The sequence below is a fragment of the Xenopus tropicalis genome, chromosome 5 (genome assembly GCF_000004195.4).
Source record: "Xenopus tropicalis strain Nigerian chromosome 5, UCB_Xtro_10.0, whole genome shotgun sequence".
Lineage (NCBI taxonomy): Eukaryota > Metazoa > Chordata > Amphibia > Anura > Pipidae > Xenopus > Xenopus tropicalis.
The window spans coordinates 116,251,792-116,266,815 of record NC_030681.2 but is presented as its reverse complement, the minus strand read 5'-3'; the positions used below and the strand labels follow the sequence as shown (position 1 = coordinate 116,266,815).

Sequence of the window (15,024 nt, the reverse complement as noted above, 5' to 3'; positions counted from 1 at the left end):
TCTAGGTTCTTCCAAAGATGACATCTCATATTGTCAATGAGGTTGACAACATTTTGGGAAATAAGCCATACAGTAAAAAGGACTACCGATCATAAGACACTGCACGAACAAAAGGACTGCATGGTTAAACTAGTGCCCTGTATATAGTACTGGAACACTAGCAAGTGGCTTTTCCAGTTTCCTGTTGTATATCTATCATGTTTCTACCATAGAATGCTTATACCTAAAAGCACATACAATCAATGACTAATTATTTTATGTCCTTTGTATTATTTCTTTTCTGTATATAGGGACAGTAATACTGCAATACAAGTTGCTCATCTTGAACAGAAATGCAACCTTTACAAGCATTTGTCCCATATCATTATAAACTGGAACCTATTATGTTAGTAGCGCATTCAACATCTGGGAGTTGGCACTTTCTGAAGAGTAGACCCCATCTGACCCGCATTCACCAACCCACATCATATATTTTTTTTCCACATGTACCAGATGCCCAACCCTGCAACATTTTTACTTTTATTCCAACCTGATAAGCACCTCCCATTATGAAAGGCATGGCATCATATACACAAGTGATATATCATTTAAGGGTAGAAGTTTGAAAGATGTGAAAAGGCTGATTCCTGAGGTTAGAGTAAAAGCTCTACCAGACCCAGCTGGCAAACTGCCACTATGGTCACTATGGGCATTGCACTACCCGTAAGCAAGTACCCATGGTTAGCCAAATTGCTCTAGGTCTCTCTCTGAGATTTCCATGGAGTCCTTAACTTCAGGGACAGAATCGTGTATGTATTATGTATACGAGTCAGAATCATCACCCTAACATACGGTTAACGCACAATAGCTACCTAGCAACATACCAGCAACTTGATTTCACATTACTGGCCCTTTTATTTGACACCAGCTTCTTATGCTGTATTCAGATGTTTTTGTTTTAAAATGGCAATTGAATTAAATATATTTCAATGCAAGTGGAGTAATTCTGGGGCAAAGAAAGCGCGCCATTTGTATAATAAAAAAAAAATCATGTGTAAATATGTTACAGTTGCCCTGGAATTAGACCGCATTTACATTTTGTAACAATATTAAAAGGCTTTGTTTTAAAAGAGAAAGTAAGTTTTCGACCCTGTGATCTATAAACACCAACAATGTAAAGTATTTGGTAAATGGAATGTTCCTGTTGGTAATGCAGTTGAATGCATTGCTTTGGCTTATGACTTTTTCTGAATATGAATTAATTTACAAATGAAATTGATACAAACAAAACAAAGCAAAAGTTATGGAACAAGGAATGTTTGGGGGAAAATCTATGTTAGACAAAAGTAGAAGAACTAACAGCGTTTTAGGCATAGTCCATTATCCAATATGATATTCAATTTATATACAACTCACAGCTCATCTTTGTGCAGGGATATTGATCATACTCATCATTATATAGTACAGTTTTTTTCAAATCGGAAATATAAAAATAAAAATAAATAAAAACGCGTAATAACAATCTAAAGGAACCCAGAAAGTTTCAGTAAAAGAAACAGTCACATCTCAGTAACTGCCCTTAAAAAAATGTAACTCACGGTGGGTTACAATGTACGAATGCTCAGAGCAAGAAGCATTACCTCTACTTAACTTACTCTACTTACTGTTCCTGATTCTTATATCAATAATGGTGTAATAATTGCCATTTTGCACTATTTAAATAAAATATATATTTCTAGTAATGTTGGGCTATATACACATGGGCCATTGGAACTGCATTCCAAGCTGAAACACACAACTTGATATTAACAGGGTTCTATTCATTAAATGGGACAGATGAAGTCTAGATGGTTGCTGCACTGAAAGCACTGTACCAGGACCTGGTGCTCAGATGCAAGCACAGGTATGTGATGTGTTTTCTAGAAACCCGTTATCCAGAACATTCTGTTTTACAGGAAATCCATCTCATAGACTTCCTTATAAGCAAATAATTCTTAATGGAGGCAAAACAATCACAAGGGGTTAAATTTGTGTTTAAATGATTTTTCAGTAGACGTTAGGTATGGATTACCTAATTACAAAAGATCCAGAAAAACCAGGTCCTGCACATTCTGGATAGCAGGTCCCATAGCTGTGCGTGTAGTATAGCTTAGTATGTCAATACATCATCAGCCCTATGACAATGGATACAGCAGTTGTTGTGTTAGGCTTTATTTCTAGTATTTATTTGCAAAGTGACTGCTGTTGTAAATTCTTCCAAAATATTTGTACCTTGATGCAAACATCAGATTTATCATCCCCCATTTATACAATTTCCCTGTTACCCAGTTATAGTGGAAATCTTTCTGTGAGAATCAGCAGCTTCAGCTCCGCTGGTCTCCTCTATCACCCATAGATATATTTATCCCTTTGTCTTGTTTCTCTTTTTGCTGCCTGGGTGCATTTCTGCCATTGATTTATGTCTATTTTATTAACTCATTCCTCTTTTTCGTTTCTTGTTATTTGGACATAATTGGATCTTCTCCCACCACCTTCCATGCTTTCCGTTATGTGCAAATACATGCCTTTAGGGCAGTGGTGGGCGGCAAATCTTTGTTGCCGCAGGCGACTAATCTCCCCGCAATGCCATCCCACCGGCAAGAATGTAAATCGTGGGTGGGATGGCATACAGGCCTCTACGATAAAGGCTTGTGGACTGATGGAGTGCATTGGCATACTGTACCTTTATATGAGAAGCAGTTTGTACACTCAAATTATTAGCTTTAATATAAACCTACCAAAGATTCACTTGCAGTGATAGTAATACCTCTTCTGACTCTGGGAATTATAACCTCTCAGAAATGTAAACTTTGTTAAAGAAATCCCCCATCTTCATGTTTTTCCAGTGGGAGCTTCTGGCTGTAGAACAGCAGCACTGATCCAGATTCATTTGTTTGGCAGTCACTGTGGAAATAATAATCCCTTTGTGAAGCTTATAGCTGTGTGATTCCGAGGTGGTTACGTGAAAACTGAGATATTAGGGCTCATTTATAAACAGATAGACAGGCCAGCTTTCCCATTTTTCTGTGCCCACTGCTGGCAGGTGCAATTTTGCACCTAATGATTAAAGGGCAGCATTTGGGTGAACCTTGGAGTCCCCATACCCTTCTGCCAGCCATCAGGATTTCTATCCAGCCCTGTATTTATTACTTACTCATTTACAGAGTTTGCCTAGCACCAGATGTGACAGCTAAGGTGCAACTGTCATATGGTACAGAGCACACTTTGCAATGTGAATCAGGCCCAGACTGGAAATCAGTGGGTTCTGGCAAACGGTGGGGGGCTGCTGTAAGATGCCATAGACACTCACTATATAGTGGGGCTGTTTGTGTCTGTGTACTTTAAATGCCTATTTGCATAGACGCAAGTGATTATATTCATATAACACCAGATAATTACCCCAACACATTCAGGAAAACTTTTGAACAGTTGTATTAGCAAATTGAAAAAAAAAAAAAAAAAGTTGAAATTCAGGGTAATTCAAGGTATTTTTTTTTAGTCCAAACACTAGTGTATATCAATGTAACAGATACAATTTTATATAGTTTTTGTAACTGTATTTAACTGTAAAATATCTAACTGCTGAAATATGTTAACACTATGTAAAGTACAGGGTATGTAAAGAACCGTGTATGGAATTTTTTTAAATGTAAACTGTATTTTAGGGAGAAGTCACATTGTGCAGGGTTAAAGGGTTGTAAGAAATAACTCACACTACAACAAACTGAAATTCTATTTTATACATGCACACATACATATTAGCTGCCTTTGTCTAGCCACACTCACTTTTTACTTTGTGAATTTGCTAAAGGGCCTTGCTAGGCATGTTGCACTTGTACCTATCAACATGCGTCTGGGTGTATAATAAATCTGTTGTCAAAAAAAAAAAAAAATTGACATTGACACACATTTTGGCTGCTGGGCATTCCCTATAACTGCTGAAATGAATGCATAATACCAAGTGATGTGGGAAAAAACTGTTAGTCTGCAAAACTAACAATAAATCATTAAATATTTGCAAAATATCCTGAAAATAATAATAAAGCCATTTATGAAACAGATTTATTTTATATCCGATACAGCTAAGTGGACTATGATAGTTTCTCAATTAAATAAGACATTTTAGAAAGAATTACAGTTTTCCTTCCATGTTTTACCCCTCAGACTGACTTCTTTAGGAAATGTTATATGCAGGCATAGGAGAATTAATAAATCTTATGGAATAGAAGACAAATCCTAAAGTCTTAGAAAATGAAATTAAATTGTGCGAACCCAAAAATGAAAAAAAAAGAAAAACTGCATGACAATTTATATTTCACAAAGTATCTGTTCTCTCTGTTATTGCAGTTATCTTGGCCCCAGCTACAGCACCATAGTAGTTTTGATGACACCCGTTTTAAATGCAGAACAAATTGATGGGTCTTTTACGTTTACTGCATTTTCTTTGTGCTGAATTGAGGATTTTATGTCTCCAAAATTAACAAGTGTTTTGTCTGAGTCTGCTTTTTAGTTCATGTTTATTCTAGTGGACAGAATCATAAGTTATTTTTGTAGCAGTCTAGCTTCCGTCATGTCTATAATTTCCAGTTGTGTTTTTGGAGGATTTGTTTTATCCAATGTTCTTGTCTTTGTATGAGATGTAGCTAAACCATGATTTGCGCATCTCCCTGAGTTATTTAGCAGTAAACAATTATCAAAAGGGGCTGTGGGCTAAATTTCAAGCCAGCCATTGTGTAAAGATGAAGGGCCAGGGTACAGGGAGAGTTGGCTCTGCTGCTTTCAGCCTGCATTTTATTTTATTTTTTTCATTTTAAGTTTCTTCTTGTGTGCAGGCACACGCAGTGAAGCAGAGCGGAGGTTATTCTGAAAATGTAAAAGCAGGCGTTATTGGGCTGACCTCCAATCTGATGCATATGACTTTACACAATCGGAAGCTGTATTTTCTTGTGCAGATCAACGGAGCTGGGGAAGGGAATGGATCTGCTTCTCCATTTTAGACAGGCTGAGACAGAGCCAATGCTCTGTGTCTAATAATAAAGAATCACATATTAGGCACAAGCATTAGGATTAGCACATTGCTTGACTGAAACCATTGATTGCAAAGTGCATGAAACTATAGAAAAATTATGTGAAAATTAATTTTGAATGGGGGGTGAAAGGGAAGTAAAATAAAAAAGATTTATATATATATACTGTATATATATATCTAGTTATGCATTTCTACTCTGTGCTGAAATTTGCCTGCCTAGTCGGCACTGTTGTTAGCATTGCTGCCTTGCGTTAGTGAGATCCTATGTTTGATTCCAAGTGCTATCTGCAAGCGGAGACTGATGTGAGTTATACACCTGTACTGCAGAATATGTCAGCACTATTTAAATAAAGGATAATCCTAATCACGTGTCCTTGTTCCCTTACAAAGGGCATCATTTCTCTTCTGTTTGACCACAAGGGGGCAGTATATATACAGGTATGTAGTCCAGTTGCAGAACAGTGAAACTGTTACAACTGTATTTTTATAGATAGATAGATAATATAAATGGCTTCTGTTTCTCAAACACATCATTTATTAGTAATCTTTAAAATAACTGTACTGATTCCAGGGGCAAATATATATAATAAATAGTATTATATTTTCTTTAATATTTTTTAATTTGATTCTCAATACAAGTCCAATTTCATTCTTAGTGAATTAAGCTGCTAAATGAATACTGTATATAAGGCTGAGAGCGAATGCTTGAACAAAAGCAGAAATTTAGCACGCTGAAACAGACAAGAGCAGGATGCTCTGATATAAGGGATGCCTTGCCCCTGCCTAGCCTGGCCTTGCCCCTGCCTGGCCTTGCCCCTGCCTGGCCTTGCCCCTGCCTAGCCTTGCCCCTGCCTAGCCTGGCCTTGCCCCTGCCTAGCCTGGCCTTGCCCCTGCCTAGCCTGGCCTTGCCCCTGCCTAGCCTTGCCCCTGCCTAGCCTTGCCCCTGCCTAGCCTGGCCTTGCCCCTGCCTAGCCTGGCCTTGCCCCTGCCTAGCCTTGCCCCTGCCTAGAGTTGAACTGCAACTCTGAAGAAGGACATGAGAGTTCTAATAGAACAATATATCATAGACTGGGAGAGAAGTTGAGGAATTATAACATGAGCTCATTTTAAAGAAACAGTGGTACTAATTTATTAAAATGGCACAAACAATGTACAGTATTAACTGTTGTGGTATAAAATGTATTGAGTCAGGCTGATAGAGCAGAGGATCCTATTTAATGCCCTGTTGTCACCTCACATCTTCCAAAACTCAGAGCCTTTTGTACACCTTGATATCCCTGCTATCAGCAACATTCCCATGGCATTATTGGCATGTTCTCCCCAATATTGTCCACAAAGGCAGACCTGACCCCCTGCCTCTTACCCTGATTGCATGCACTCTACACAATATTCACGTCCAGCACAAAAATGTACCCTACTCACATTGTCTACATGGAATCCCAAGAGGGAAAACTAGTTCTTAGTGCTAAAATGCCACTTAAATAAATAAGCCCCACAAAATCTCAACAATAGGTTACTCTTATATGAAAGGCTTTTGTTTGCATTCAGAATATTAATGTTTTCTATTTCAATACAAAATACGTGTTTTTCTAAATGTTTCTATGCTTGCACTGCAGGCAGCACTTTAAATGCACAGTATATGAGAGATGGCTGTTCTAAAATAATCCACTATACAGTATATGGACAGATACGAGTGTTTAAAAATAAAAGTAGTGGAATTCTATAGAGCATGCTGGGAAAATAATACGAGTTCAAACTGGGAAATGCTCTTTCTCCATGCACTGTATGTAATGAGAGTAACTTGTCTTTGTTTTTCTGTTCCTTTTAACAGATTCATCTCATTTATATCAGGATTCATTTTGTTTTGTTGCTATTCATGCTATTTTATGTACCTTAGTATTCACAAGTACAGTCATTTGTTAGAAACGCATGATTTCATAATGTAACCATTTGCAATAACTGCATGTCACACTAGAGGTTGTTCTTTTAATGTATTTGTTTGTGAAGAAAATGGAATGAGTGCCATGTTCTGGAAGAGAGGGATGAGATTTAATCTGTACATTTACTGTGTATCAAACTCGGCTTCTGCTGTCAGTCTAATGTTCCAGCTCTTTTTAACCCAGATGTACTGGGTGGTTCACCTTTAATTTAACTTTTAGGATGTTGTAGAATGAACAATTTAAAGCAACTTTTCAATTGGTCTTCATTATTTATTATAGTTTTTAAGTTATTGCTCTACGAGGCTACAGTTTTATTGTTATTGTTTTTTTCAGTCTCTATTCTGTTCATATATCAGTCTCTCATTTAAGCCAGTCCCTGGTTGCTAACGTCATTTGGACCCTTACAACCAAATAGCTGTTAAAGCTCCAAACTGGAGAGCTGCTGAACTATTATTGAATTAATTAACAACAAATAATGAAAAAATATGAAGACCAATTGCAAATTTTCTTGGAATTTAACTAAAAATTAAATCAAAGGTAAATAACCCCTTTAAGGGCTACATGTAACACTTAAGGTGATGATAACATTTCCCCTGATATGCTGACCTTGAAGTAGGAGATATCTGATCATAATTGCCACTATGCAGGCCATTGGATAGAGGATTGCATCAATGCACAGATCCAGTCCTTGATCCATTGAGAATATCAAACCTGCCCAGTTGTCATCTGGCCAATATTCAGCTACATATTGGTTGGGTAGTTGTTGTTCAGGCCAATAAGCTGCTGTCAGTGACTTTTATTGGCCCATATACTGTATGGCCACATTTACAATATGTGTAAGAGATGTCCAAGTTGCTTATCTTCTACTGTTCCCACTTTTTACTGACAAATTGGGTGTTTACCAGTTGATGATCTAATAGAAGTCCCATTGGACATGCCAATATTAAAATAATATCTGTACTGTCACCTGGGGCATAAGAGATGCCAGCAGTTCTTTATATTTATTGATAATCTATTCACAGAATGCTTGTGTGAGCCATTAATTGCAGCCATTGTGGTACAAAGCATACATATACTGCATTCTACATGCTGCATAATAGACTATAGTACACTGCTGGAAATGGAGCTGCTATCTGAAACATAAGGGTATTTCCCAATGGTATTGCATGCCGACTGCAGTATGATAATATTCAGGAATGGCCTTTAGTTTTTAGCATTTTCCAACTGAACACAATGCACTGTATATATAAGAAGAGGTAACCAAGAGTGGAATAATACATTATAAAGATATAATGTACTGTTGGTTACTAGGCCTAAATCTTGTGATTCCTCTTTTTCAAGGCAAGGACCCAGTTAAGAACCCCACTTATTTAGCATTAAACTAATTTACATTTTCTCACCTGTTAGAGCACTGATAAAACAAGGTGATTTTTTGTTACAAGCCATTGTTTCAGGCTCCAGTATGTCGCACTTTTGAAATCTCAGGTCATCTGACAGGAATGAAAAATATTAAACACCACCTTGTATTATAGATTGAAATGCTTTAGTTAAACTGATATATGCCATGGCTAAATGTACGATTCTAAGTATTTTTATACATATAACATAATAAACACAATAACCTTTTGTTGAAGAGTGTTGTTTATTTACATACCTTTAATATATACACATACGATTGTTTTTAGAGAGATTTTTACCCAAAATGGTCCACTTTGGATTGAGTTACAGGGGAAATTGTAAGAGGGTTTGGTGATGACACTATGTGACATGAGCAACTGGTGGTGGATATCATTGTTCAGCCTGATCTAACGAGAAACTGCACACATGGATGGGACCCTGCAGGAACACCAACCTGGACGAGTCAGTAATGGCAGGTATCCTTTATGGCTTGCTTATAATGACTTATAATGAGGAATCGGAAGCAACTGCTGCTATTGGCTCAGTGGGTACCAATTGTACCTGATAAGCCCAATCCATGTACCTGCATTCTCTTCCCAATCCGGGTACACCCAACCCGACCCTGTTGTATGTGTCATATAAACCATACGTGACATCATGCAGCAGACCATTTTTGCCAGGATAAAATAAAATGTCCTTTTAAAGTGTGGCTGAAGTTTATTAGAGCACATGGCTGTGGCACCCTGGGAAATGAAGAATATGGCTAGCCCCATGGGAAATTTCCAAATTAAATATAACAAAAATCTGTTTGGGTTTTTGAAAAACAGATTGCAATGCGGGATTCTGCTGGAGAAGCTCTATTAACTGATGTGTTTTGAAAATACATAACTATATTCCTTTAAACTCAAGGTTTCCTTGAGTGAAATGCAGAACCAGCACTGTAACTTATTGTCACACAATGTGAAGTGGGCAGTTTGCTGGACACAGCTCAGCCTTGTCTCCTACAGTTATGTATATACGGTCTTTGACTTTCCTCATAAGATGTTTCTTAACCCTTTACTGTAAAGTACAAATATCCCCTTTAACCTCACCTGCCTTAGGCACCTATATTAGGGACATACTGTAATTTGGGACTTTGGTGAAGTTCTCCTTTATTATCATCACACTCTAACTTGATATGTATGATTTTCCAAAATGGCACTAAATTGCAATATATGAGTGGATCCCACACAAACTGCAGTGGACACTACTTTTGAGCTGGTTTGTGATCCTTGAAGCAGGCCCAGACTGGCAATTTGCAAATTCTGGCAAATACTAGATGAATAGTGACTGTGTATACGATGCCACAGTAACTGTTGGGCTTGTGTGCATATGAAATGCAAGGGCTCATTTTCAATCTGTTTGGACCTGCCTTTGAGGATGGCAAAAAATGAGTCGGCTCAGGAACTTGTATTTTCTGCCGTCGATTTACCAGATGACAAGGCTAGAGATAGTTTTTGCACTTTGTTTTATGATGAAATTCTTGAAAAACAACCTGCATTTATTCCTAAAACTGCACTATGCACTGTATTTGTAAATATAGCATTTTAATATCAATGTGCATTCTGTATCCCACAAGACTTAAATAGGCAATTGGCCAGGCTGCATTTCCCACCAGTCAAATTGGGCAGCATTTTCAAAGTGCTAGTCCCAGATCCTCCTGCAAACCTCAGGTACATTGAATAGCAGGACTGTTAATGTATTTAGCCTTGGGTGCTTTGCTCTTAAATGAGATTGTTAATGTAGAAAGATTTACCCAAACCACAAAAGGATCCTACGCATAGAGGAACATTTCATAAAAATCCCAGGATGTAAGGCTGGTGTCAGTGATATTGAACTATTGATCCCATTGCCGTAAACTGTGTTTCCACTCCACTGAGTTCTAATTTAAAGCATATCTGATATATTTGAACAGAACAATCTGATTTTAATGGCGACATTAGTCAGTCATCTCAGAAAGGCTAATGTGCTATATACATTTTTGCCGGGTGGCACTGCCTAATCTAACTTTCTAATTTAACAGATTGCTTCATTAGGGTTAAAGCAGTCTGTTTGATTTACATGAAATGTGCTGTATAATGCTGAGTGATTCAATAAAAGAAATATAAGGTTTATTAATGCAGCCTGCTGTAGTAACAATCCCTATCCTAAATTCTCAAATCCTTTGACAAATAGTCAACCCACACCCGACCCATCTCTGACATCATTAAGGGGGCGGGACAGGCCTGCATGTATAAATAGAGGCTGCTGGAGGCAGAAAGCAGGCACAGAACATGGCGAGGGCAGAAGGAGAGCTCAGCCAGAACCAATCCACAAATCTGGTGCAAATGTCAGTTGGAACCACAGGTCCTGGGCTGGCCCACATATTATTACTGCCTTGTACTTGCACTGTGCAATAGTAATATGCAAAATAAATCATAGGTGCAAACTAGCCTAGCAGTTTGTCATTTAGTAAGTGAGGCCCATGGTTTCAGTAGAGGAAATAACACCATGTAAATGCAATACAATAAAAGCTGCAAAGTATGCACCAGTATGTAAACAGGACAACCACATCATATTATTCTGTTCATCAACGGCCCAAGAAAATTGGATCTGACAGGAAGTGAAGAGGAGCTGCTGCTTATCTTACTAGCTCATCTGCTACAGCACCATGGGGAAGATTACATTTTCCGGTAGGACAGATCAACTCCAATCAATATGGCCAGACAATTGGATGCCAGCTTAAAGTGATACTGACAAGTTCCTATGGAAATCAATAGGAACGTGCCACTAGTACTAACACACACTGGGCACAAAATGCAATAATAACAAACAAATACAAACAAAAAAGATGTTTATTTTACATAGTTTGTTAAAAAAAAAAAAGAAAACAACCCTTTTTTATGAATGTCTTTGAAATAACTTTGTCCATTTATTTTGATCCTGTAGAAAGCAGAGCAATAAGTCCAGAGGCAGCACTTATAGATAAAATGTAATTTCTGAAAGGTAACGTTAAGGATTGTTGACTAGATCAAGCAAGAATGACTTTTTCATCTAAAATCAGAGATGCAAACTATAAGGCATACATAGTTTAAAGCTATCAATAGGTTGGAAAGGCACATGTACCCAATCCTAACATACTTACTTTAAGGGCATTTAAAGTGACAATTTAATGTGAATTTAATTACTAGGGAAAATGTGTGTTTAGCACAAGCCCTATTGTTTTGATCACAGATAATCCCCTGTATAATGGACTCATCAGTGCACTGGAATTTATCTACTTTTATCTATAAAGTACAGAGAGGAGAAAAGGGCAAATGGAAGTAGGAAGATGTTAATATAAGAATGGAAGAATAGGGAAAGGAGAGGGTAAAAATTAAGTGCCTCAGCTGTGGAATAATTATTTTTTGCCCTTTGCTAAACCAGGACCAAGCCGCACGTCTTGATTCCAAACTTAGCAGTTTTCGTAAGCAAAATTTAAGCTCAAATGCTTTAAACAGAATAGTGAAAGCTTAGAACTTTCACTTGAGAAAGTTGAGAAAGGGAGGTAATCCCAACATGTTGTGATCTACACATTAAAGTGTCTGCAGGTTAAAGAACCGCATGGTGTCAGCAGTTTTCATCTTTTTAATTTGCTTTAAACAGAATACCTGTATGTATATCACCTTTTAAGCACTTTATGGAAAGGATACACCGTGGGGTTGAAGTTCTTCAGAAGAAAGAAAGAAGCAACAATCACCAAAACCAGGAATAATGTATTATTGTAGAAAATGGAGAATGTAGTTGCCTCATAGTCAGCGACTTCATTTTTCTTCCAAAGGATCCTGCAAATAAAAAAATGTAATACATTAGTTCAAATGGTGTTTTCCATGCTCCAGAAATTGTTAGAAGGACAAACCATTATGCTTTATTTACGTTTTATAGCTGTTAAGCAGCTTAATCTTAAATGCACGGCTTAGTGATGAAGGAAACACTTATACATTAGATGCCACTCCGCATGGCCCTCTCATTGTGGTTCATTTGCATGTGAGTAAATGCTTGGCTGGTACAATTCTGCCCATCGGCTCAATTACATGCAAAACAAGACTGGAGAGGAAAGGGCTTTTGTTGTAATGCTTCATGTCTAAATATCCTTGCAGTGTATTTCAGTGGGCAGTGTCTGCTCACAAAGGCAGGAGCTTGATAACCATCTGTCGAAAACAGTACTGTGACTAACCTTTAGGACTGAAATAAAAAATTTTATATGGTAGTTATTTTAAAAACACTTTTAATTAAACACTGCTTGATTACATTGGCTGTTTATATTGAGGCAGTTGCCCAAAAGTGAACATCCCATTTAAGTCACTAGAGCAGGAAATGATATGAATATTTAAATATTTCATTCAAAATGATGTGTAATATTTTGGTGCTATATCAGAATATACAGAAGTTATAAATATCTGCTTTTGTGTAGTCTCTACTAACCAGTTCTTTATAAACCGACCAATGGCAAGAGCACTCCCTGTGATAACAAAGTTCCCCCCCAAACAGTGACAGTATGCACTGCTTGACCTGTTAGCATGCTTTTTAACCATAGGTGTTTTCACATTTTTAAATGTATCTTTGAAAGCCACATAAAAATAAACTGGCAACTCTGATCCCTAAAGCTGGCCATACACCTACAGAGGTTCTGTACAATATTCGGTGCGTCTATGGTGGACGACCATTATCACAAAAGCTTAGGATATGGGTTGTCTCATCGATTAGATGGGACAAAAATTTTGATCGGGCAAAATCAGCATTTAGGGCTGAATCGTCGGGTAGAAGTAGAATCCCTATTGTTTCTACCACCATAACTGACGATTCAGCCAGCCCTGGACGTCAGTGGAGGGTGGGAACGACCAATGGTCACAGGAAAGATCGTAACTGGTACATGTATGGCTACCTTTAAAAATAAAGCGACACACACTTTATTGTGTGATAAGTTAAACTGTTCCTCCTTCAGCACATACACCTAGCACCATGTACCATGTAGTCTATTACACAGCTCTGGCAGCTGTTACCTTTCATCCTTTTCCTTCCTGGACATCTTCCTGTTGTCTGCTTCCGAAAGTTTTCGGGTCACTTCTCTAGAAACAGCATCTTCGCGTTTCTGCGCCACCCTGCACACACACACACAAAGAAACAAAGAACAATGTTCAAACATTACACCTAGAAGGAATTCTAACTTCTTGGCTTGTGAGCAATACATTCATTTTGAGTTGTATCAAACTTCTAAAACAGAAATGCAGAAATGATGCAGCAAATGAATGAAAGGTTGCTAGTTAAAATTCATGGGCATTCCTCCTGAACTGTTCCACCAAGAACCCCCCCCCCACCCCCAAAAAAGTGCCCCATTTGTTGCATCTGGTTTTAAAAAGCAAAGTAGCAAGGCAGGGTTTGTGGGCGCAATCTTGCACCAATGCAGGACCTATTCCTGGCTTCCACTGTACATGCTCTGGGGTCAGCGCCATCACCAAGATGGCGGCGCGGCAGTAGCTCGTAGCGGCCGCTCCGGAGCCGGACAAAACTTTGATGTTACTATTCGTTTGTTTTTTTCGTTCGTTTCATGGGTTGCATGTATGTAGCATCTTGGGTCTGGAGGAACGCTGTTTCGTCTCACTATGTACTGTATATGGTTTAAATTACAATAAAACCTACTTGACTAGATGGACTGAACAGCACATTATAGCTGCCAATCCCCGGGCTACTCTGTAATACCCAGGTAGTGCAAGAAGGGCAATTTCAGGGGTTCCCGGTGGATCAGGAGGGAGGCTGGAACCTGGCTTTCATTCCCCAGAAGCACAGACAAAATGCACTTACTTGTGTTTGAGGACAAATTTAACATTCTTGTATGCAAAAGCCACAAGGTAGGTGCTGACCAGCGTCATTACTGTATATAGCACAGCCGACTGCACCAGATCCATGTGCCATATTCTCCAATACAGCCCTAAAATAGGAAAGAAAAGGTCAGTATGTAACGTATATACATGAGGAATAAGTCGCATGTTAGGAACTGCCCATCAAGTTGCATTATACCAATACCAATACCAATGAGAGGGCGAACAAGAACCCCGGGCCCGGCCTCTGCGTGGCGGGATACTTACAAATGGGGATAGCAGACACGATGAAAGCATTGCCGTAGAAAAGCGCTGAAGATTTAGCCGACAGGTTGCGGCTGAAATCCTGCAAAAGCAGATCTTCCTCGGACTGCTGCTTGTTACCACCTTTCGGAGCCATGGCCGGTATCGGAGAGAGAATGAACAGTAGAGACACGTCTCACACTGAATGACCCTCCTCAGCCACCGTCAGAGAAATCTCTGTACTGATTCGTCAGCACTCAGGGAGCGGAAGCGCTTGGAAAATGGGCGGGGTCAGAATGAAGTTGCCAGCCAGGCGCCTTTGCTTCCGCATACGGGGCTCAGGGGCGTGTCTGGAGCGGAAAGGGACTTGGGAAATGTTATTTTATGTGCGCTGAAAATCAATGCAAAATGTGTGCTGCATTTGTTGAAATTTTGAAAAACATTAAATAAATGCGGTGGTGGAAATACTATCTGGAAAAAGAACACGATCTAACTTTCATTGTTATGTTCTGGTGGAAGC

At 38.6% G+C, this 15,024-nt stretch overlaps 2 protein-coding genes across 4 annotated transcripts in view; one reads left to right on the top strand and one right to left on the bottom strand.

Moving 5' to 3' along the window:
- The window catches only part of kcnab1 (potassium channel, voltage gated subfamily A regulatory beta subunit 1), a 173,386-nt gene extending 169,906 nt beyond the window's left edge, over nucleotides 1–3,480 (top strand). For 2 of the 3 annotated variants that reach the window (XM_012963050.3, XM_031901724.1), the window contains exon 14: nucleotides 6–3,480. In XM_012963050.3, the coding sequence (XP_012818504.1) occupies nucleotides 6–95 (90 nt within the window). In that variant the 3' untranslated portion in view covers nucleotides 96–3,480. 3 annotated transcript variants of the gene reach the window in all.
- A 7,777-nt stretch (nucleotides 3,481–11,257) lies between these two features.
- ssr3 (signal sequence receptor, gamma (translocon-associated protein gamma)) lies at nucleotides 11,258–14,802 on the bottom strand. Its single transcript, NM_001005080.1, is given in 5 exon segments — nucleotides 11,258–11,402; nucleotides 12,096–12,227; nucleotides 13,446–13,544; nucleotides 14,245–14,371; nucleotides 14,529–14,802. Coding segments are annotated over 5 exon segments (558 nt in total). The 5' UTR covers nucleotides 14,662–14,802; the 3' UTR covers nucleotides 11,258–11,335.
- Between the last annotated feature and the right edge of the window lie 222 nt (nucleotides 14,803–15,024).